The 21771-nt window shown below is 60.4% G+C and overlaps 1 protein-coding gene across 1 annotated transcript; it reads left to right on the top strand.

The window, feature by feature from the left end:
• The first annotated feature begins 1746 nt into the window (after positions 1 to 1746).
• Positions 1747 to 21476, top strand: REXO1 (RNA exonuclease 1 homolog). The gene is made up of 16 exons (XM_084795487.1): positions 1747 to 2432; positions 11359 to 13097; positions 13896 to 13997; positions 14551 to 14764; positions 15833 to 15996; positions 16293 to 16424; positions 17118 to 17241; positions 17852 to 17965; positions 18108 to 18245; positions 18945 to 19058; positions 19362 to 19435; positions 19650 to 19760; positions 20046 to 20161; positions 20245 to 20383; positions 20464 to 20584; positions 20668 to 21476. The coding sequence occupies exons 1-16, from the start codon at positions 2273 to 2275 to the stop codon at positions 20754 to 20756; spliced, it is 3651 nt and encodes a 1216-aa protein (XP_084651613.1). The 5' UTR covers positions 1747 to 2272; the 3' UTR covers positions 20757 to 21476.
• The last annotated feature ends 295 nt before the right edge of the window (positions 21477 to 21771 follow it).

Raw genomic sequence — 21771 nt, 5'->3', positions numbered from 1 at the left:
AAGGAAGGGGCCCCCTCTCCCCACTAACCTCTCTCTTATGTAGGGTTGGGAGGTTGGAAGGGAAGTTGAGGCCTAAACATCCCAAATTTTAAAAATGTTGAAAAGATAGATTACTACAGATCTCAGTGAGTTCAAGGCCACCTTGGTCTACACAGTGAGTCCAGGACAGCCAGGGCTACACAGAGAGACCCTGCCTTGAAAACCAAACACCTATCTATCACTGAGCCTTATTAGCACGGGTACCCTGCGAAGCTCACCCACAGGGCTGGGCTTTGTCCCCGCCATCGTCCGTGCAGCTTTCCCCTTTGCCACACTGTGTCCATTGGTCACTAGCGCTTGCTCATCCCCGGCCGCTACTGCCCAGCATCTTACTTTGTTTCCACACCTCTCATGACTCTGTGACCTCCTGGGAATGTGACTCTGTGCTATGTTCTGAATGGTGGCTCACGAAATTGTTAAAAATATCTTTACTGTTGGGTACGGTAGCGCACACCTTTAATCCCAGCATTTGGGAGGCAGAGGCAGGAGGATCTCTCTTGAGTTCGAGGCCAGCCTGGTCTACAGAGTGAGTTCCAGAACAGAGAGACTTTGTCTCTAAGAACAAAACCAAACATACACACAGGCAGCCACATATGCAGGAAATTGAGCCTTGAGCACAGGAGATTCTCTTTAGGTAAATAGACACCAAATTAAGGGATTAAAAAATTTAAAGGCAATGGGTGTGGTAGCTTAATCCCAGTACTCAGGAGCCAGGGTGTGGTGGTGCATGCCTTAATCCTAGACTTCAGGCGGCAGAGGCAGACGGATCTGTGAGTTTTGAGGGCAGCCTGGTCTACAAAGGAAGTCCAGGACAGCCAGGGCTGCACAGAGAAACCATCTCGAAAACAAAACAAAACAAAAAACAAACAAAAAATTAGTGCCTGGAGAGATGGCTCAGTGGTTAAGAGCACTGGCTGCTTTTCCTGAGGACCTGGGTTCAATTCCCAGCACCCACATGGCAGCTCACAACTGTAATTCCAGTTTCAGGAGATCTACTAACCACACAGCAATGCCCATAAAACAAAATCAAATAAATTTAAAAAGAAAATTGAAAAGCAGGCAGTCATGGTGTCTCTGGCCTGTAATCTTAAGCATCTAGGAAAACTGACCCAGGTTCAAGATCAGTCTAGGGTACAGTGTCAGGCCCTGCCCAAACAAACAGAAAACAGGGGGTCTGGGAACGTAGCTCAGTTGCTGAGCATGCGTGAGGCGTTGGCTTTGAATCTCCAGCACGGTTAAAGGATAAGTCCACGTCCAGCGTGTGCTACATGAGATCTGGCTTGTGCACAAGCCCCAGGATCCGAGTTCTAATCCCCAGCACCCACTTAAAGCTAAGTACTGTAGCAGAGGAAACTTCAGATCCCAAACTGGCAACCTCCCTGAGCTCAGAAAATAAAGCTTTCATTCTAAGCTTCTGTATCTGAAATGAGTTTTCTCGGCTCTCGCCCCGAACCCAACATTTTGACCTCAGTGAGTCTCAGAGACACTCAAGCTGCACATACACAGAAACACAAAAGTAAATTCTAAATAAAATATAAATCAATCAAACAAACATAAACAAAGACTCGATGGTAACGCTCTCGCTGTCCTCCGGGAGGCGCACAAAGACTTTAGGTAGCGAAATGCAAATAAGCAGAGTCTGGGCTGGAGGCGCATTTTCATTCAGGCGCGTTCTGGACAGCCCAGGCTCCTCAGGGGTTTTAAGGTTCAAGATTGCGAAGCTGCTGCATCCGCGCAAGTCCGAAGCCGAAAGGCTGAGACCAAACACAGATAATTTACGCGTTTTTAAAATTTTATTTTTATTTTTTGGTGTTTCGAGACAGGGTTTCTCTGTGTAGCCTTGGCTGTCCTGGACTCCCTTTGTAGACCAGGCTGGCCTCGAACTCAAAGCGATCCGCCTGCCTCTGCCTTTTAAGTGCTGGGATTACAGGAGTGCACCACCACGCCCAGCTTAATAACGCGTTCTTTAGAGCGTCTCTTGTCTTGGGCTTCCTGCCCCTTCTCTGTCAGCTACATTTTTCTCGGGAGTCGACATTGCCAGCAGGCGCACTTACGGGCAGCCCTTCCCGGCGTCCCTAGCGACAACGTTCCGGGGGGCCTCTAGGGGCCTCGGGGCAAGATGGCGGCGGCGGCGGGGTCCGAGAGGCGCGAGCGGAGGCCTCCGGGGCGAGTGTGAGGAGGGGTCCCGGGGTCCCGGGTAGGTCCGGGCCGGGGCCCCGCTGCGGAAGGGACCATGCTACGTTCTACCGGCTTCTTCCGCTCCATCGACTGCCCATACTGGGCGGGGGCTCCCGGGGGGCCTTGCCGGCGGCCCTACTGCCACTTCCGGCACCGCGGAGCTCGGGGTCCCGGCGCTCCCGGCAGCGGCGGAGCAGCATCTCCCGGCTCAGCAGGTAAAGCCCGCACGACCGCGCCGGGCTCCGCTGCTGGGCCCGCCTGGCCGCACACCCTCCCTTAGCCGCCGTCGCGATGCTGTGCACAAGTGCCCAGGCCTCTCCGATCACAAACTGAAACGTAAATCCCGACAGGACAGGGGGAGTGACGGTGCAGGCGCGTCACCGAGCTAGGGGGACTTGCGCGACCGGTGCGATTCCTCCGGCCCGTCCGTCCACCTGGTTCCGAAAGAGGTGTCACCATTCCCTCCTGTCACCGTGTGCTGGTGGGGAAACCTTGTCTATGATCGCTACCGTTTCCCTCCGGGCGAGGCCGTCGCCGCCTCCAGTAGTTGTGGATGCACAAAGGCTCTAGGGGCACCAGCTGCTTGTCCAGCCGCAAACCCGCTTGGCTTAGGTGGGTGTAGACGTTCAGCTTGGCAGGGAGCGTGCCGCACTGTTGAAGAAGGCCCCGGGGATCCGGCAGAGTGTAGGAGGTATTGTGTCAGAAAAAAGAAAAAAAAAAAAAGAAGTTGGGAGAAATTAGGATTTTTGTTAGCTGTCGTTTGTCTTTAGTGTGTAGGCCAGGCTGGCTTGGCACCTAGGAGCCTCAAGCTTCAATCTACCGGGTTCTGGAATAACTCTAAACCCAATCCAGAGAACTTTGGTCGCACAGAAGACGACATTGTAGGAGATGAAGAGATGGCTCGGATTTAAGAGCGCTTGCTGCTTTTGGCCGGGTGTGGTGGTGGTGCACGCCTTTACTCCCAGCGCTCTGGGGGTAACGCCTGATGGACCTTCTGATTCTGAGGCCTTGTTCAGAAAATCCACAGACGGTGAGACCCTGTCTAGGGATGGGGCGACAACATGCTGCTGCTGTTGCGCAGGTTCCCAGCATCCACACGGCAGCTTTGTAAACCCCGTGCCAGGTGACCTGACACATTCTGGCTTCTGGGCAGCAGACACGTCTGGTGCAAATGCATTCATGCAGACAAAACTACCATACCCACCAAGATACAAATAAGAAAACCAAAACAAAACCCACCAAGTTACAAATAAGAAAACCAAACCAAACCAAACCAAACAAACAAACAAAAAACAGCCCTGCACCCAGGCATGGTGGGAGTGCAGAGGCAAGTGAATCTTTTTGAGTTTAAAGCCAGCCTGGGCTATATACATATGGCCTCCTTTAAGAAAGAGAAACAGACAGACATTGGGAGGAAAGGCTGGAGGGAGGGGTTTATTGAATAGAGTGTAATTTAGACCTCTCTGGTGACCCGTTCCATAGGAGTGGCTCTTCTTTATATATATATATATATATAGTGTGTGTGTGTCTGTCAGTCGGTCTGTTGTCTGTCTGTCTCGTGTGAGTGTATCTGCAGAGGAGCTTGAGTTGTAGGCAGTTGTGAGCCTTCAGACACGGGTGCTGGGCATGGAGCGCAGACCCTTGGCAAGGACAGCCGGTGCTCTTAACTTCTGAGCCATCTCTTCAGCCCCTCGTTTGACTTTTGAGACCAGGTCTCACTGTGTGGCTCTGGCTGTCCTGGGTTGCCTCTGACTCCAAGTGGGAGCTAAAGGTTAAGTGAGGTTAAAGGTGAAAGCGGTGCCAGTGTGTCGGATTGTGACTTCCAGCTTCTGCCCATACTTTCAGTCCGGGGACAGCCTGGCTGCTGGCCTCGAACTCACAGAGTTCCGTCTGTCTCTGCCTCTGTCTCTGCCTCTGCCTCCCAAGTGCTGGGACTGAAGGTGTGTGCCAGCATCACTAGGCTGACATCCCGGCTCTTCTGCCCTGTGTGGATGGAGGCTGGGTCCCTGCCTGTTGTGTTCCAAGCTGTGCCAGTACAGTCCCGTCCCCGAGCAGAGTGTCGGGGCCTCAGCCGTCCTCTTGTTGTTCTGCTCGTCCTGTCCTGTGCCACAGCTGTCCACCTGCTTTCCCAGAAGGGCATCTTTGGGGTCTGATTTTGTCCTGCATGCCCTGGTGGCCTCTGAGGAGGCCTGGGCCTGCACTGCTCTGGAAGAGGACAAGGCTCAAGTGCTTGGACCTTGGTGGCGTCCTTTGGGCTGGAGTAGCTCTCCACGGCCTTTGTGCCCACAGAAAAGCAAACCCACATGTGGCGGGCTTTGGTGCCTCAGAGCTGTAGGTAAGAGCAACCTGGAGACAAACAGCCGTGGATGCTGCCGGCTGGCTCTTCCTCAGCTGGGGATGCGTGCTCACCCTGTTGAGGCGTGGCTGAGTGCCATGGAGGGGAGGTGGGCTTCGGGGGAAAGGAAGTTTGCTCCTGATACCAGTGAGTGCGTAGGAGCCCCCGTGAGTGGCAGGGCTAGGCCTTGGGTATCTTTCAGGGTTCCTGTTGGTTTGGGTTTGGGTCTATCTAGCTGGTGTACATGGAGAGACCTCACAGCCCAGGGCCCACTTGTCACCACTCTTGCACAGTTCCTGTCCTGTCAAGGGAGGGAGGGTGAGAGGAGCAGAAATGACAAGGGATACTGTGCCCCGTCCCCACCCACTCAGTGCCCTGCGACTCCATCTGAGACTCCCTGGCAGTGTGCTGTGGGGGGTAGCCAGGAGCGAAGTGCCAGTGGGTCCCCCCACCCCAGCAGGAGTTGTTTCCAGATTCTCCTGTGGACAGTTTGGGTGCCAAGGGGCAAGTCCAGTGCAGTAGCTGTGGAGCTTCTAGAAGGAATAGGGTTTGATCAAACAAAGGAGAAGGGTGTCCTGGGGGACAAGAAAGTGCCTGTGCCTATGGCCAAGTTCCTTCTGAGCCTCTGCGCACTCCTGGATCCCAGCCCAGTTCCCACAGCACATGGGTGAGCAGGGTCAGGGCGAGCAGGCAAGGCTGGCCCCTTCCCACCGAGCTCTGCCAGCGACACATGGGAGGGACCTGGGACTGCCTGTTGTCCTGTTAGGTCAGGCTTTGGCGCCTGCAGAGGCAGAACTCCAGGGGTGGCTTTCCTTGTCTGAGCAAGCCACTGGGCAACCTGCACTTTGGCCTCCATCCCAGGAAAGGACCAACTTCCAGGAACCCCCAGCAGGGGGTGCTGCAGGCCACAGCGTCTGGCCAGCCCTTGTCTCCCAAAGAGGGACAGGCAAGGAGAGTTGGCACTGGGCATTTGGGGAGACATCCGTGCATTGGAAGGTGAAGCGCAGGGCCCTGGTCTTCCCGAAGACTGTAGCACGCCACCCTACTCTGGTTGGACAGGTGTCTGGTGGCAGCTCTCCCCTGCAGGCCACGCAACATCAGGGCTGCCAGTAGCTGGCGCCACTGCCCATTGCTGCTGGAGGTGGCTGCTTGGAGGGCTGATGGGCTCCCCGGGTAAGAAGGACAGGACTGAGGACACGTCCTCCTGCTGCTCGACTGCCACACGTGTCAGGTGCTGTCTTCAAGGTCCTTTTTGTGGGCTCCTGGAGAGTGCCGAAGAGCCCCAAAGCTGCCCATCCTGTGTGGCCCACATCTGCCCACTGGCCATGGCTCCTCTGTGGGGTCATCCTTCACCGGGCCCTCCTGACCTGTGTCTGCCCTGGCGCCATTTACCGAAGGGACTTGGGATTTCAAGTGACTGCTGGTGCAGGGAGCCGCTAGAGTAGGGGTGCAGCCGGCCTCCTGTTCTAGGGCCCCCTCCCACAAAGGGGGAGCCCGTCCAGGACAGCGAGACAGCTAAACAGACCTGAGGGGTGCGGCCTCTGCGGGGGCTTCTGTGCCATCAGGAGCCACATGGGAGGAGGTTAGGGCATGACAGTCTGGGGTGCCGTGGGTAGACGCCGGCTCCCACGCCCTGCCTCTGCCGTTCTGGCCATTCTGGGCTCAGTGTACACCTATGAGACTGTATGGGAAGAGGGGCGGGGGCAGCACACTGGAAGTCCTTGTTGGGCAGCTCTGGAACTGGGTTTTGAAGGGTCAATAGGAGTTTGTCCAGTGGCTAGAAGAAGCCAACAGCACTCCTCGCTGACGCCCTTGCAGACTTGATATTCAGCCTTCTGGAAAGGTTTGGGTGCCCCTGAAGTGCTACTAGTTGCTCTGGGGGAGTGACTTGTGTAGGGGAGATTGGGGGCTCAACCCCACACCCCAGCTTTCCTGTTAACAGGCTTCCCGCAGCTGCAGCGAGCCGCTCTTCTGAGGACTCATGAATCTATGTGTTGAAGGTCCTGAGAGCTGGTGGCCCAGGGTCTGCCCAGTGAGCTATGGGGGGGACTCAGGGCAAGGCCCAGACGTGGGTGGGTAGCAGGGGGGCTTGGCCAGGGACTCTTACATAGTTCTCAGTAAAAACATGTAGAGTGGGGGTAGGGAGTGCTTTTCCCTCTGCAGACCTGCGGGTGTCAGACGGGGGCAGGGCAGAGGGGACCTGGCCATCTCCACGGGGAGCCTTGTCCTGGAGGACTGTATTTACTGGCCTGTGGGGCAGGGGGAAGGAGGTTCTCGCCTAGGATGATGTCAGCGCATGGGCTCCTCTGACTGGTGGGGACCATGGTGGCTCCATCCTGTCCTTGTATCCTACTTTGTGGCCCCACCTGCCTGGGAGCCCTTGTCATCCTACAGGGCTGGCCTTGTGGAAGAAGGCGGCTTTGGAGGGTGACCTGGGGCCCAGGATCCTGGGCTTATTACTCCAGGGTGCCCTCCTAGGGTAAGACTTGTGCACTTCCTGGCTCTGCGCCATCTTCCTCGGCCAGGCCTCATAGTGTGCCGTCTCCCAGAGAGCTCTCTGACCTGCTGCTGTGTGTGTGCGCAGTGTGAGTCTCCTCAGGGAGCCCGGGAGCTTGGTCCTGCTTGGGTGACCTGTTGAGGGATCCCAGTGTGGGGTGGACAGGGCCAGCCTAGGAAAGATGAGTCACAGTCCTCTGTGGAGACCTTGGGCTGTGTGGTCATCCACTGTGGGGCTGGCAGTCAGTACTGTGCCAGTCAGAACCCATCTGAGGCAACGCAGAGTGGCTGGTGCCCCCAGGACCTCACACCCAGCACTCTACTTGCCCGTTCTCCGCCTCTGGGCCGGGAGCTCTCAGAGCCAGAGCCTGAGCAGTGTCTTGGCCTTTATCAGTTTCTTGGCCTTGAGCGGAGACCTCGGGTGCTGCTGCTGGCCAGGGGCTGGCTTCCTGTTGGCAGGAGAGAGGCCCAGGACTGTGCTGCCCCTGAGAGACTACCACCTCTGCTGCGGCCTGAGTCTGGGTCACTCCTCCCGCAGGCAGTCTGAGCTTGCACCAGGCACTCTGCTCCAGACTGCGGACCGCTCCCTGTGCAGCCTGCGGACCGCTCCCCGTGCAGCCTGCGGACCGCTCCCCGTGCAGCCTGCGGACCGCTCCCTGTGCAGCCTGCCCTGCAGGTGGGGGGATTTCCGAGAGCATAACCCGTGGGCGCTCTCAGTCACCTGTGTGCCCAGTCCCCGTCCCCAAAGAGCACCGTGTGCATCCAGGTTACACAGAAAGGTCCTGTCTCATTATGAGGCCCAGGCTGGTGCCATCCCCCTGCCTCAGTTTCCCCTGTCCTGGACTAACAGGTGTGCAAAACCACGCCTGGCATCAACATTAGTGACTGTGTGAGAAAAGACCTGGCAACAGCACTTCAGGGTTTATTCTGGTTCAGCAGCAGGCTGCAGTCCACACAGCGGGGGGGGGGGGGGGCGGGGGAGGGGAAGAGGAGGGGGAGGTGGCCACTGACATCGAGCCCACAGTCAGGAAGCAGACAAACGCTGGTGCTCAGCTTGCTTTCTCTTTTTTGTTGTCTGGGACCCCTGCCCATACAATGGTGCCCCCAAGTGTAGGATGTGTCTGCCCCTCACAGCCAGTGAAATGGTGCTCCCCTCAGTTAACAGCGCCCCTCCCCGTGGTGCTCCCTCACAGTTAACAGCGCCCCTCCCCGTGGTGCTCCCTCACAGTTAACAGCGCCCCTCCCCGTGGTGCTCCCTCACAGTTAACAGCGCCCCTCCCCGTGGTGCTCCCTCACAGTTAACAGCGCCCCTCCCCGTGGTGCTCCCTCACAGTTAACAGCGCCCCTCCCCGTGGTGCTCCCTCACAGTTAACAGCGCCCCTCCCCGTGGTGCTCCCTCACAGTTAACAGCGCCCCTCCCCGTGGTGCTCCCTCACAGTTAACAGCGCCCCTCCCCGTGGTGCTCCCTCACAGTTAACAGCGCCCCTCCCCGTGGTGCTCCCTCACAGTTAACAGCGCCCCTCCCCGTGGTGCTCCCTCACAGTTAACAGCGCCTCTCCCCGTGGTGCTCCCTCACAGTTAACAGCGCCCCTCCCTGTGGTGCTCCCTCACAGTTAACAGTGTCCCTCCCGGAGCTCCATCCCCCTGGCAATGGTCACAGGTTACCTGTGCTGTGTCCTGAGTCCCTGCTGAGTCAGGCTTTCACAAAGTCCCCCAGAACCCACCTCCGGAGCAGGGTGGGCACCTCAGTTTCAGGTCACCACTGTGAGGGCCACCCTGTGCCTATGTCTGAGCTGCAGACAATCAGAGCCAAGCTCCTGGTAGCTGTGTGCTCAGAGTCTATAGACAGGCCAGGCATGGTGGGTCACACCTTCACTCCAACACTCGGAAGGCTGAGGCAGGACAATCGCCGTGAATTCCCAGACAGCCTGGGCTAAAGTGAGGCCTTGTCTCCAAGAAACAAGCAAACAAAAACACCTGTGGCATGGCTGAGCATTTGCCACCGAGCCAGACCAGCTGGTTGGATCCTGTAGCCTGCATGGTGGGAACAGAGGACAGCTGCCAAGCGGCTCCGATCTCCACTGCAGATCTCCAGTAAACAAGACAGGCAGTCAGGGCTGCTCCACGTTTGGCTGTCCGTCCTCCACTGCCATCTGGGCTCACGCGGGGCTGGGCTTGCAGGTGGCCCTGGGCACAGTGTTCATTTCAGCCTTGGTGAACGCTTTAGTCTCTTAAGTTTTCCCGTTCCCGGCCCTCCCCTGGCCCCGGCGGTGTTGGCATGCTAGGCAGCTTCTCTTGAGACTGTTTCTCCCCAGCCCAGGTCGGCCTTGAACTTCTGATCCTCCTGCTTCAGTGGCAGGGTGGCCAGCCGGCCGCCTCTGATCCTTGACATGTTACTTTTTCCCCCTCTCTTTTGCTTTTTTTTTTTTTTTTTTTTTTTTTTTTTGGTTTTCGAAACAAGGTTTCTCTATGTAGCCTTGACTGTCCTGGACTCAAGACCAGGCTGGCCTGGAACTCACAGCGATTTGCCTGCCATTGCCTCCTGAGTGCTGGGATCACAGGTGTGCCCAGCCTGATATCCCACCCTGATCACCCCAGCACCCGGGAGCAGAGAGAGAGAGAGCCGAAGTCCCAGGTCCTCCTCGGCTGCATGCCCAGGCCAGCCTGGCTTCCCCACTGTGAGGTCCCGCCTCAGACAGAGAGGGCGAGGCAGCCTCTCTCTGTCCCCCCACCTGCCTCCTCGCTCGGGGGCCGCTTGTCCCGGCATGCACCCCTCTCGGCACAGCTGTGAGCACCGGGCTGCAGATGTGAACTTCCTGCTTGTGTCCCTCATTGAGGTGCGTCTTTCATGCACAGAGCTTGTATTTTGGGGTGTTAGCTGCAGAGATGGCTGTCACAGAACAAGAACCAAAAGGCAGAAGCTCGCCTGGCCGGTACAGCCCCTGCTCCCTCAGCCCGTCTCCTGGCAGGCCCTGTCTTGGCTCCTTCCTGTGTCTCCCAGGCCCACTGCCCCCTCATGACCACCCTGTGATGTTACTAGGCCCCTGATGATGCAGGATGCAGTCCCCAGCTCAGGGTCATCAGCCACAGGAATCGGGACAGGAGAGCAGTTTGAGGCAGCTGTGGGCGACTGCCACAGGCTCATGGTGGGCTTTCTGTGCATGCTTCAGGGGCCTGACAGTCTACGGGGCACATAGTTCACGTTACATCGGTGGGTATGTCATAGGTACGGATCCCTTTAAGGCTTGAAAAAGATCTTTACTTGTTATTATGTACAGGAGTGTGTCTGTGTGGGTGTAGGACAGGTCCCCATGGAAGCCAGCAGGCCCATCCTCTGGACTGGAGTTGCTGGTCTATAAGCCGCCTGATGTGGGGCTAGGGTGTAAGCTAGGCCCCTCTCCGGAGCAGTGCACGTTCTCACCTGGCCATCTCCAGTCCCTCTGCGAGGTTAGCGCGTGGCCCAGTGAGGCTGAGTAGTTCCTGCAGAATACACATTTAAAAAGCTGGCGTGCTGGTATGTGGAGCCGGGGGATCTACTGGGCCTGGAGTTAGGGGGTGAAAGATCTTGCTTTGTTTTGTTTTTCAAAACAGGGTTTTTCTGGGTAGCCTTGGCTGTCCTGGAGCTCGCTCTGTAGACCAGGCTGGCCTTGAACTCAGAGATCTTCCTGCCTCTGCCTCCTGAGTGCTGTGCCACAACTGCCCCCCTGAAAGGTTTCACTGTCACGCAGTGAGGCCCGTGTCAGTGAGAGTGACACAGACATAGCCTGAGCTGCCGGGGCTGCTGGGTTAACCGTCGTGCAGTAGGCTGGGGACAGTGTTGCAGACCAGGCCTTGAACTGTGGGGCTTAATTCCTGGTGGGTGCTGTGGGTAAAGTGACTACCTTGGTGGTTTCCAGGCCATGCCAAGACGTCCTCAGGAACCTTTCTTTTCTGCATAGGATCTCATGTAGCCCAGGGTAGCTTTGGACTCACTGTAGCTGAGGCTTGCCTTTAACTCCTGAGCCCTCCTGCCTGTACCTTCCTAGAGCTGGGATGGGGGCGTGAAGCCTGTGTACCGCTGGCCGTGCCGTACCCCACGAGCTTTAGCCCCAACTGTCCTTTCTTTGAGATAGCCGCACACATACCTAGCACAGGTCCCGGCATAGGGCGTGCGATCCCCACACAGCAGCACGGCAGTGTCACAGTGTCACAGTGGGGATGTCGTCGAGGCCCAAGCCTGGTGTGCAGGAAGTTCTGGAAGGTTGGTTCTCTTACCTTACACGTCTCTAGCAGGTCGGCTCAGTGGCTGCTCCGTGTTCTCTTCCTTCCAGGGCTTGGTTATGACCCGTACAACCCGGAGCTGCCTCAGCCTGCTGTCCAGAGGGAGCATGGCGCGCTGGGCACGGGCGGCGGCATGCTGGAGCTGGAGCTGGTCAACCAGGCCATCGAGGCTGTGCGTGGCGAGGTGGAGCTGGAGCAGCGGCGCTACCAGGAGCTCCTGGAGACCGCCCGGGGGCACAGCGCCGCGGCTTCAGCCCTGGCGCCCTGCAGCCCTGCCACCAGCATGGATGACGACGACACCTTCTCCCTGGCCCTCACGTACACACCGGGTGGCCTGCTGAGCCCAGACTCTGGCTACCAGCCCACCCCACTGGCTGCTCCTGCTGAGCCAGGTCCTAAGTACTCCCTGGCTCCTTCAGAAAGGGGCGAGGGCAGAGCTGGCGGAGGCGCTGGTGCCCTGGAGTATGTCCCCAAGGCTGTGGGCCAGCCACGCCGCTGTGGCCGTCCCGTGTCCGGTGGCAAGTACGTGGTGGACAGCTCAAAGCCATCGACAGACCTGGAGTATGACCCACTGTCCAACTACTCAGCCCGGCACCTTGGCAGGGCCAGTGCCAGGGACGAGCGGGCCACCAAGCGGCCTCGGGATTCCAGAGGTGCTGAGCCCTACACACCTGCCCTCAAGAAGCCATGGGACCCCCTCGGCAGCTGTGAGGCCAGGTTCTCAGACTCAGAGGACGACGTGGCCAGCCCCCCAAAGGCTGATGTTAAGAGCCTGAAGGCTGGCGCTGACCCTGGGAGCAAAGCGCCTGGGAAGCCGGCCTCCAAGGAGAGCACGCAGCCTGGCGAGGGCGGCCTGCGGGGCACCAAGGAGATGGCCGTGCAGTATGACGTGGAAGACCTCGGGCAGCCTCCTAAAGCACCGGGCACAGTGTCCTCGGCCAAGCTTGGCTCACCAGCCAGGGCCTCTCAAGATGCTGGGGTCCCCAAGGAGGGCAAAGCCAAGAAGAAGAAAAGTGAGACCCCAGCCAGCGTCAGCCACAAGGACAAGGCCCGCAAGAAGGACAAGAAGAAAGACAAAAGCCCAGCACGGGCCCGAGGGAAGGACACGGTGTGTGCAGACAAGACCAAGTCACAGGCCGGCAGCCCGCGGGCCAAGACCCAGGGGCCCGAAGGGACCAAGAAGAAGCCATCCTCTGCCACCACAGTGGCCAGCTCAGGGAAAGGGGGACCGGGCCGCCCCTCCACTGGGGGCCCCCAGGATTCTGGGCCTGGTTCCCACGCACCACTAGCCTGGAAAGGCAGCAGTTCAAGGAAGACGCCATCGGGGAAGTTAGGGGAACGCAAGGCCCGCTCCCTGGATGAGGGTGCCCCCCAGGACACCCCTAAGCTCAAGAAGCGGGCCCTGAGCCATGCTGAACTGTTTGGGGATGAGAGTGAGGAGGAGGAGGAGGACTCGGGCCGGGGGGCTGGGGCTGGAGCACCCCGGATCTGGCCCCCCACCCTGCCCAGCCTTAGTTCGGACTCTGAATCAGACTCGGACTCCAGCCTGGGCCTGGGTGAGACGCAGGTGCCCAAGCCTCTCAAGGCCGCGCCGCCCGCGTCCCCCGCACCGCCCTCCCCGGTCTCCTCCTCCTCTTCGGGAGGCAGCCAGTGTGCGGAGGAGGATGTGGACTACTCGGCCCTGGAGAAGGAGGTGGACTTCGATGCGGACCCCATGGAAGAGTGCCTGCGGATCTTCAACGAGTCTACCAGTGTGAAGACGGAGGACAAGGGCCGGCTGGCCCGGCAGGTGAGGGCGCTGGCCTTGGCAGGCGAGGGCCCTGCGAGGGGACACTAAGTCCCACAGCCATCTTCAGCCGACTCCAGCCTCTGCAACCCAGGCAGAAGCCGCTCCTTCAGCACCGGCCTCTTAACTCCATTCAAAATTCAGGAACCCTCGGTGGCCGCCTGCTGCCCCCCTGCACCCTGCCCAGAGCGAGGACGCTGGCTCGCTGCCCACCCAGCCGGCTTCCCGTGGCAGCGTCCGACTGACCGTTCAGACTGACCGGCAAAGGGGTACCGGGCCCTCCCGCCCCACGCCTGCCTCACACCAGCTCCTGTCCTCGGCGCCTTGCCCTTTCTTGCCCCTCTGCCCCTCCCCTAGCTCTTGCTCCTTTTCTGGCCCCTAACCCCTTTCTCTCCTCTCTCCCTGGCTTGCCTGGCTCAGGCCAGCCAGCCTTGACCCATCTGGGTGTCCCTTCTAATGTCCCCATGCTGGCCACCAGAGGGAGCTCACCCTGAGCAAGCAAAGATGAACTTGGCCAGTCCCCTCCAGCACCAGGCCTAGGGACTCCCTTGACTGGCACTCCGTATCTGAGCCGTCACCCTGGGCTGGGTGTGGGGGCAGCAGCAGGGGCCATGCCCACCGTCCTGTCCACAGGAAGCCTGGGAGGCAGGTGCTGAGGCCGGGTCTTGGGCCGCAGGGTGCTGATCCTGGGTAGGGCTCTCACTTGCAGGACCACCTGCGGTCTGGTGACGACTGGCCGGGTGGAAGGCAGGGTGTGTCCCCAGTCGGCACCCAGAGTGAGGAGTGCGTGTGTATTTTCAGCCCCCCAAGGAGAAGGCCAAGGAGAAGGTGCACGCTGGCCTGACCACTTTGTTCCCAGGGCAGAAGAGGAGGGTCTCACACCTCTCCAAGCCAGGCAAGGAGGTGAGACTCAGATCTGGGGGGACACAGGGCGGGGGCAGCTGGAGGGAGATGGCCTGCTACCATAGCCTGGCTCCCGGGACCCAGCTGCTAGCCTCTGGAACCCAGGGCTTTGTGTCCCGTCCACACTGCCTGTCCCACTGTCCCTGACCTGGGCACAGGAACAGTGCAGGGTGGAGTGGAGCATGTCCTCGTGAGTATTGGAGCTGAGTGGACTGTCCTGCTGCTAAGCCCAGCTGCCTCAGTGAGGACACTGGGAGAGGCCGGTGCAGGGGTTTGATGACAAGCCTAGACCCACACAAATGTCCCAGGTGGTGGGGCTCGGGGTGCCAGATGTAATTGCCAAGGAAAGTTTTGTCTTTGAGGAGACATGGGGTACAGGTAGCTCATGAACCCCAAGGAGAACTGAGGACGGGAAGCAGCCCACTGCCGCCCTGCACTGCTGGGTGGTGGCACCTTGGAGTCCCTGCTGCCTCCACTAGCTCAGGCCACATCACTCCGCTTGCCTTGAGCACTCTAGACTCGGAGCTGGGCTCCAGCACCTGTGTTCTTTCAGGCAGAGGCCCCAAAGAGGGTCCCGGTGGCCCCCCCAGCTCGGCCCCCGACTGCTCAGGAGGTGTGCTATCGGCGAGCGCAGCAGGCTCAGAGGGACTCCGCCAGTTGGCTACAGGCTACTCCACGGCCACCTGAGAGGCCCCCCTCTGTGCACATCTCAGCCCCCGGAGAGAAGAGGAGGATTGCTCACGTCCCCAACCCCCGCCTGGCTACCGGTAAGCCCTGGGCCCTCCTCTCCCCCGCTTCTACTCCCCACCCCCCACCCCGCATGTACATTGTGAAGGGGAGCAGCACCCTGAGAACTCCTGATGTACTTGACCTCACACCCTCCCAGGGCCTTGGTGACTAACTTTTGTAAGGACAAGATGGCCAGGATGGTTTGGGCAGCCTTCTTGCTCCTTTCCAGCCCAGGGCCCGCAGTGCTTACCTGGAGTGGGCGGCAGCTCAGAAGGTCAGGTGTGGGTTGGTCCTGTCCGCTCTGAGTGGTGGTTCCAGCCCTAGGGAGCAATGCTGTGTGTCTCACATCCCCCAGGGTAGGTCTTGCCAGCTCTGACTGTCCTCGTATGCCAGGCACATCTTGATCTGCCTCAGTGCTCAGTGCTCATGGCATAGCTTGCTCACAGGCTGGGAGTTACTCCTGCAGGTGTGCCCTCCTCCCTGGGGGCTGAGAGAGCACTGGACAGAACAGCTGTGGGGTGGTTCCAGACTGCTCTTTCCCTGAACCCTGTGATAGAGAGATCCCAGCTAGGGCAGGTGTCCCTAGCCTCTCCTCACCTTCTTCAGTGTCGCTGGGCTCTGATGTCAGGTACCTCACACCCTTGCGTGGACATACAGGGTGTAGCTAGGGCGGAGACTGTGTGGTTTGTGACCTCATTACAGGGACAGGCAGGTAGCCTGTCACAATGAGCAGGCTGAGGCATCCCAGGCCCTTTGGTCCTGTGCCCAGGAGCCAGGGCTACCCCTCAGACGTCAATGTCTCGGAGTTGGGGGCTGGAACATGTGGCAGAGGCCCCGACCACGCCCCACCATTTGCCAGACTGCCCGGACCGTGGCGTTGCCTGAGCCGGCCTCCGCAGCCGCGTGGCCCTTCCCCACCTCCATGGACTTGTCCCAGAGCAGCTAGAGTCCCATGTCCTTCCGCAACCCGGGCCCGGTGCCCCGGCCCCCGCTGCGCTGCGAGATGCGCGTCCTGCTCACACTCAACGACCGCAGCTTCCTGGTGCTCCGCAGCTCCGTCATGGGCCTCCTGTCGTCCTGCACTCATGTCCCCTGTCCCCCACCAGCCCCCACAGGTGCCAAGAGGGCGCTCCCTGCCAGCAGCAGCCAGGTACCCCACGGCCCCGAGCCTGGCAGCCAGCCACTGAAGACACGCACGTTGTCAGGAATGGCATCCAAAACAACCAGCACCGTCACCCCCAAGCGCGTCGCCCACAGCCCGTCACTCCAGGTACCCGCACTGCTGCCAGCTTCCCGGGCTGCTCACAGTGAGCTGCGCTCCACCCCTATGGTCCCAGCAGGATTGTGTTGGCCTTGAGCCTTAGTACTGAGAATGAGCTTACTCACGCCTGGCCACGCCCCCAGCCCCTCACTGGGGGGCTCTAGGCAGGACACCACCCTCTGCTGTGCCACCCCCGCCCCCCAGCCTTTCCCTCTGGAATTCATGGCTGAGCTCATGTGGTGGACAGCCTATTGCTGTCTTCCCCAGAGGCCCTGTGTCCTAACGGCCTGGTGTCTTTCCTTTAGAGTCTAAAGAAGCCCGTTATCCCAAAAGAATTTGGTGGCAAGGTCCCCACTGTGGTCCGCCAGCGCTATCTCAACCTGTTCATTGAGGAGTGCCTCAAGTTCTGTTCATCCAACCAGGAGGCCATTGAGAAGGTGAGCCCTGGCGTGTGCGTGCCCTTCATGGGGCAGACTGGGGCCCCTGGCATGCGCGTGCCCTTCATGGGGCAGACTGGGGCCCCTGGCGTGCGCGTGCCCTTCATGGGGCAGACTGGGGCCCCTGGCGTGCGCGTGCCCTTCATGGGACAGACTGGGGCCCCTGGCGTGCGCGTGCCCTTCATGGGACAGACTGGGGCCCCTGGCGTGCACGTGCCCTTCATGGGGCAGACTGGGGCCTCTGGCGTGCACGTGCCCTTCATGGGACAGACTGGGGCCCCTGGCGTGCACGTGCCCTTCATGGGGCAGACTGGGGCCCCTGGCGTGCACGTGCCCTTCATGGGACAGACTGGGGCCCCTGGCGTGCGCGTGCCCTTCATGGGGCAGACTGGGGTCCCTGGCGTGCGCGTGCCCTTCATGGGGCTGACTGGGGCCCCTGGCGTGCACGTGCCCTTCATGGGGCTGACTGGGGCCCTGGCTCTCCTGGCAATGGGCTACGGCTGGGAAGGCCCCCATCTGTCCTCCTGGCTCTCCTCTGGGTATCTTGGTCCGAACTGGCTGCCTGTGCACACATTGCGCTGTGCCTGGCTTGGACTGCTCCTGCAGCCTGCCCACTGTCGTCTCCGGTGTAGCTGGCCCTAGTGTCCATGCTCATGGGCGCCAGGACCACAGGCTGAGCACTGTCTTCCCCAGGCCCTGAATGAGGAAAAGGTGGCATATGACCGCAGTCCCAGCAAGAACATATACCTGAACGTGGCTGTGAACACCCTTAAGAAGCTGAGGGGCCTGGTCCCCAACCCCGGGCCCAACCTCAGCAGTGAGTCAGGGCAGCCGTGTGGGGAGCGTCTTACCCAGAGCTGGGTGCTCAAGGGCTATAGCAGCAGCAGCCGACCCTGGTCCTTCACTCTCAGGCTGCTGCCTGAGGTGCCCCATGCCCCTCCCCCTCCACAGCCTCTTGACAGTGAGTGGCTGGGGCTGTGCATTAAGCTGGGGGCCGGGGGGAGGGGGGGGACGGGAGAGAGGGTTCAGACATTCCTTACATCCTCTTGAGAGCCACATTCAACAGTCCCCGCGGTGGCTGGCTTTCCTGTCCATTAGCAGCTTCTCCCACCTCAGGACCCATTAGTTACCTGCTTGAGTGGCTGCAGCGTGCTCCGCCTCACACCTTCTGTCAGGGGCAGCAGGCCTGGCCTGTTCACCCAGAACTGGTAGGGGTGGGGAGGAAGGAGCTGCTCAGCCCTGGGGTGACCTGCTCTGAGGTCCCATCACCCCAAACAGTGCCTCCCTTCCCAGCGGGGACTCCTCCGTGAGCAGTAGTGGACAGTGTGTGTCCAGTGAGGTGTTTGTTGGGCTAGGGCAGTGAGGGACTGTGAGGGCTGAGATTGCAGCTGGCCGATCCTTCCTTGACTTTTCTGTCTGTCTTCTAGAAGCCAGTGGCCGCAGGGTTGTGTCCCACGAGGTTGTGCTGGGGGGCAAATTGGCAGCTAAAACCAGCTTCTCACTGAGCCGTCCTAGCAGCCCGCGAGTGGAGGAGCTGAAGGGTGAGTTAGCGGCTCTGCTGGCCTGTGCCTTCCTCCATGCCCGTGTCTGTCTGTCTGTCTGTCCTGTCCGCACCCTACCCCATATCATCATCGGCCCGTTGTTCACTCCCCCTCTGGCACACTAACACCCAGTGCCCCGCAGGGACTGCCCTGTACAGCCGCCTCAAGGAGTACCTGCTCACCCAGGAGCAGCTGAAGGAGAACGGCTACCCCTTCCCCCACCCGGAGCGCCCCGGGGGCGCTGTCATCTTCACAGCCGAGGAGAAGAAGCCCAAGGACTGTGAGTGTCCTCTGAGCAATGCCCCCAGCAGTGCCCTCAGCAGTGCCCTCAGCAGTGCCCTCAGCAGTGCCCTCAGCAGTGCCCCCAGCAGTGCCCCCAGCAGTGCCCTCAGCAGTGCCCCCAGCAGTGCCCTCAGCAGTGCCCCCAGCAGGGCCCCCAGCAGTGCCCTCAGCAGTGCCCCCAGCAGTGCCCTCAGCAGTGCCCTCAGCAGTGCCCTCAGCAGTGCCCTCAGCAGTGCCCCCAGCAGTGCCCCCAGCAGTGCCCTCAGCAGTGCCCTCAGCAGTGCCCCCAGCAGTGCCCCCAGCAGTGCCCCCAGCAGGGCCCCCAGCAGGGCCCCCAGCAGGGCCCCCAGCAGTGCCCCCAGCAGTGCCCCCAGCAGTGCCCTCAGCAGTGCCCCCAGCAGTGCCCCCAGCAGTGCCCTCAGCAGTGCCCCCAGCAGTGCCCCCAGCAGTGCCCCCAGCAGTGCCCCCAGCAGTGCCCCCAGCAGGGCCCCCAGCAGGGCCCCCAGCAGGGCCCCCAGCAGTGCCCCCAGCAGGGCCCCCAGCAGGGCCCTCAGCCAGGAGGTCTGGGTAGTTAGCTCCCTCTGAGTTGTAGCAAACAGGTCAGGGCTGGGCCTCTCACCACGCTCAGGGCTGCTGCCTGCCAGCCCCTCACACACCCACTTGGCCTCTCTGCTTGTCCGCCTGTCTTCACACACAGCTTCCTGCAGAATCTGTTGTCGCTGTGGCACCGAGTACCTTGTGTCCTCCTCGGGCCGCTGTGTGCGCAATGAGGAGTGTTACTACCACTGGGGACGGCTGCGGCGCAATCGAGGTGAGGCCAGGCCACTGTCACACACAGTCCTGCCCACGCCCTGCTGGCCTTGAAGGCCCCGCGCCCACTGCTGCCCACTGCCGTGTGAAGGCCCTGGCCTTCTGTAATCTGCATGTTCTTTCCGGAGCACAGGGTCTGCCTGCCTCACTCCTGCAGTGTCCCCGAGGGTGGTGGGGACCTTCCCAAGCCTGTGTCATCTGGGGACACTGCTGGCCCAGATCCCTTCCCTAAATCCTGGTCCCTGGCTGGGTGGGCAAGGACCCTGCCAGGTGCCCTGAGCACCATTACTCTGTCTGTCACCAGTGGCCGGGGGCTGGGAGACCCAGTATCTGTGCTGCTCGGCTGCGGTCGGCTCTGTGGGCTGTCAGGTCGCCAAGGTAAGTCCTGCTGTGTGCCACCTCTGCTTTGCGCATCTGACTTGGTCATTGCACTACACTGGGGTTGAGGGACGCAGCTGAGCGCTAAGCCCAGGCCGGGCCATGTGGCCGCAGCTGCCTCCCAGGCGCCTGGTCCCAGGCCTAGCCAGGGCGTGGGAGTCCCCGAGCACCATGTGTCCTGTGCTGGCCTGCTGCTGACCTCCCTGTTCCCCAGCAACACGTGCAGGACGGCCGGAAAGAGAACCTGGAGGGCTTTGTGCGCACCTTCCAGAAGGAGCTGCCAGAAGATGCCCACGCGGGGGTCTTCGCCCTCGACTGTGAGATGGTGAGTCTGGGCTCTCAGGAATCTGGGTCCACCCCGGGAGGCTGAGGAAGCGAAGCCCGATTAGAAGTGGCAGGTGAGTGGCTGGCAGAGACACAGACTGCCACCAACACCACGTGTCAGGCTAGTGTCCTGCTGGGGAGAGGGTCTGAGTTCCTAGCCTGTGCTCCCTCTGCCTCCGTGGCCACCCTGGTGGCCCTGACTGGGCTGGTGCAGCAGCCGTGCCCAGCTGGACAGGAGCCATGGGCCAGGGAGGCTGCTGCATCTGCCGCCGTCTCTCATCCTCAGTCCTACACTACGTACGGCCTGGAGCTGACCCGGGTCACAGTCGTGGACACAGACATGCAGGTCGTGTATGACACCTTCGTCAAGCCTGACAACGAAGTTGTCGACTACAACACCAGGTGTGTCCCGGCCTACCGCGGGACCCAGGCCTCACTCCCGTCCCGCCCGTCCCGACGCCCCTCTCGAATCCGACCCTCTGCAGGTTCTCAGGGGTGACAGAGGCCGACCTCGTGGACACGAGCATCACGCTGCGGGACGTGCAGGCTGTCTTGCTGAGCATGTTCAGCGCTGACACCATCCTCATTGGACATAGCCTGGAGAGCGACCTGCTGGCCCTCAAGGTAGCCGTGCCTGCTCTGGCTGAGGATGGGAGGCCCTGCCCGCCCGGTGCTCTCTGCCACCTACACCTGCCTCCCTGTAGGTCATCCACAGCACGGTGGTGGACACGTCCGTGCTGTTCCCACACCGCCTGGGCCTGCCCTATAAGCGTTCCCTGCGGAACCTCATGGCCGACTACCTCAGACAAATCATCCAGGACAATGGTGAGGGGCCAGGCCTGGGGCGGGGTGGGGGAGTATGGGTGCTACAGGAAGTGAGGACCATGCTGACCACGTCTGCCCTGCAGTGGATGGGCACAGCTCCAGTGAGGACGCCAGCGCCTGTATGCACCTTGTCATCTGGAAGATCCGAGAAGACGCCAAGACCAAGCGATGACCCCTCCCCCACCGTTACTATGCCACCCTGCTGCCCTCAGCCCCACCCCTCGGCCCCAGTGCCTCAGCCCCGATGCCCTAGGCCTCTTTTCAAACTCTGTAATAAAACATGACAGCTGACCCTGCGCATCCGAGCTCGGGCTACAGGTCCAGAGCAGCCCAGAGCCGGGGCTGAGGTTGACCCTGAGACTAGCCCCACACGCTCCTCCCCAGTCCTGTCCCCTGGAGCCTGCTGCTGCCCAAGGCAGAGCTGGCCTGGCCCCTGTGCCCAGTCAGGCACCCTCCCCCCCTCCTCCCTCCCCCCTCCCCCAGCCCACGGCTCCAGGCTGTGACCTTACCTTCTGCTCCTTTGTATATAACGCAGGCGACGGGACAAACCTCATGGTTTGAGACAGGGGTTGTCTTTTTTTACTTTATACTGTTATTTTTATTAATTTTTAATTTAAACCTGCTGACCTGCACACCTCCTCAGCTGAGGAGTCCAGCCCTTGTGCCACTGGGATCCAGGGGCCAAACCCCACATAGTCAGTCCCGTGGGCCTGGATGTCTGCCCTGCTTTGTGGGGTGGCTTCCAGAACTCACCCCAGCCCACCAGGACTCCCCAACCTCAGAACCAAGGCAGCCCCCCAGACCTGGCCTCTCGGGGCCTCTGGGCCACAGTCCTGGGGGCAGCTGCCTCTCTCCATGGGTAGGAGCAGAATAAATGTTTGTATGAACTTTAGATTTCATAGTGTGTGGTGCTTTGGGGGCCAGGCAGGACCCCGACATACCCCCATGTGACCCCTGGGCCCATGCCATCCTGCTCTGGGGAACGTGTGTGACGCCTAGAGCTCTGAGTAGGCTGTGCTGGCGAGCTCTACCCTGAGGGTTAGTCACCTCGCTGTTGTGTCCCGAGTGCAGGCCGGTGGCGTGCCTTCGTTCCTTTTTGCCTATGGTGAGCCCAGCTAGTGAGACAAGGGCCAGTTGGAGACCAGGAGCCCCTGCCACCTGATGTCCTGAGAAAGGGCCTGGCTGTC

The sequence above is a fragment of the Acomys minous genome, assembly GCF_964271855.1.
Source record: "Acomys minous genome assembly, chromosome: 9".
Lineage (NCBI taxonomy): Eukaryota > Metazoa > Chordata > Mammalia > Rodentia > Muridae > Acomys > Acomys minous.
Note: the sequence above shows the minus strand (reverse complement) of the source record. Positions and strands in the feature narration are given on the sequence as shown.

What these genes read in the sequence shown, in the direction of transcription:
- REXO1 (XM_084795487.1), top strand. Translation starts at nt 2,273, where the DNA reads ATGCTACGTTCTACCGGCTTCTTCCGCTCCATCGACTGCCCATACTGG. An exon ending in CAACCCCCGCCTGGCTACCG is followed by an intron (nt 14,765 to 15,832) that starts GTAAGCCCTGGG and finishes GTCCCCCACCAG; the next exon opens with CCCCCACAGGTGCCAAGAGG. An exon ending in GCGAGTGGAGGAGCTGAAGG is followed by an intron (nt 17,966 to 18,107) that starts GTGAGTTAGCGG and finishes AGTGCCCCGCAG; the next exon opens with GGACTGCCCTGTACAGCCGC.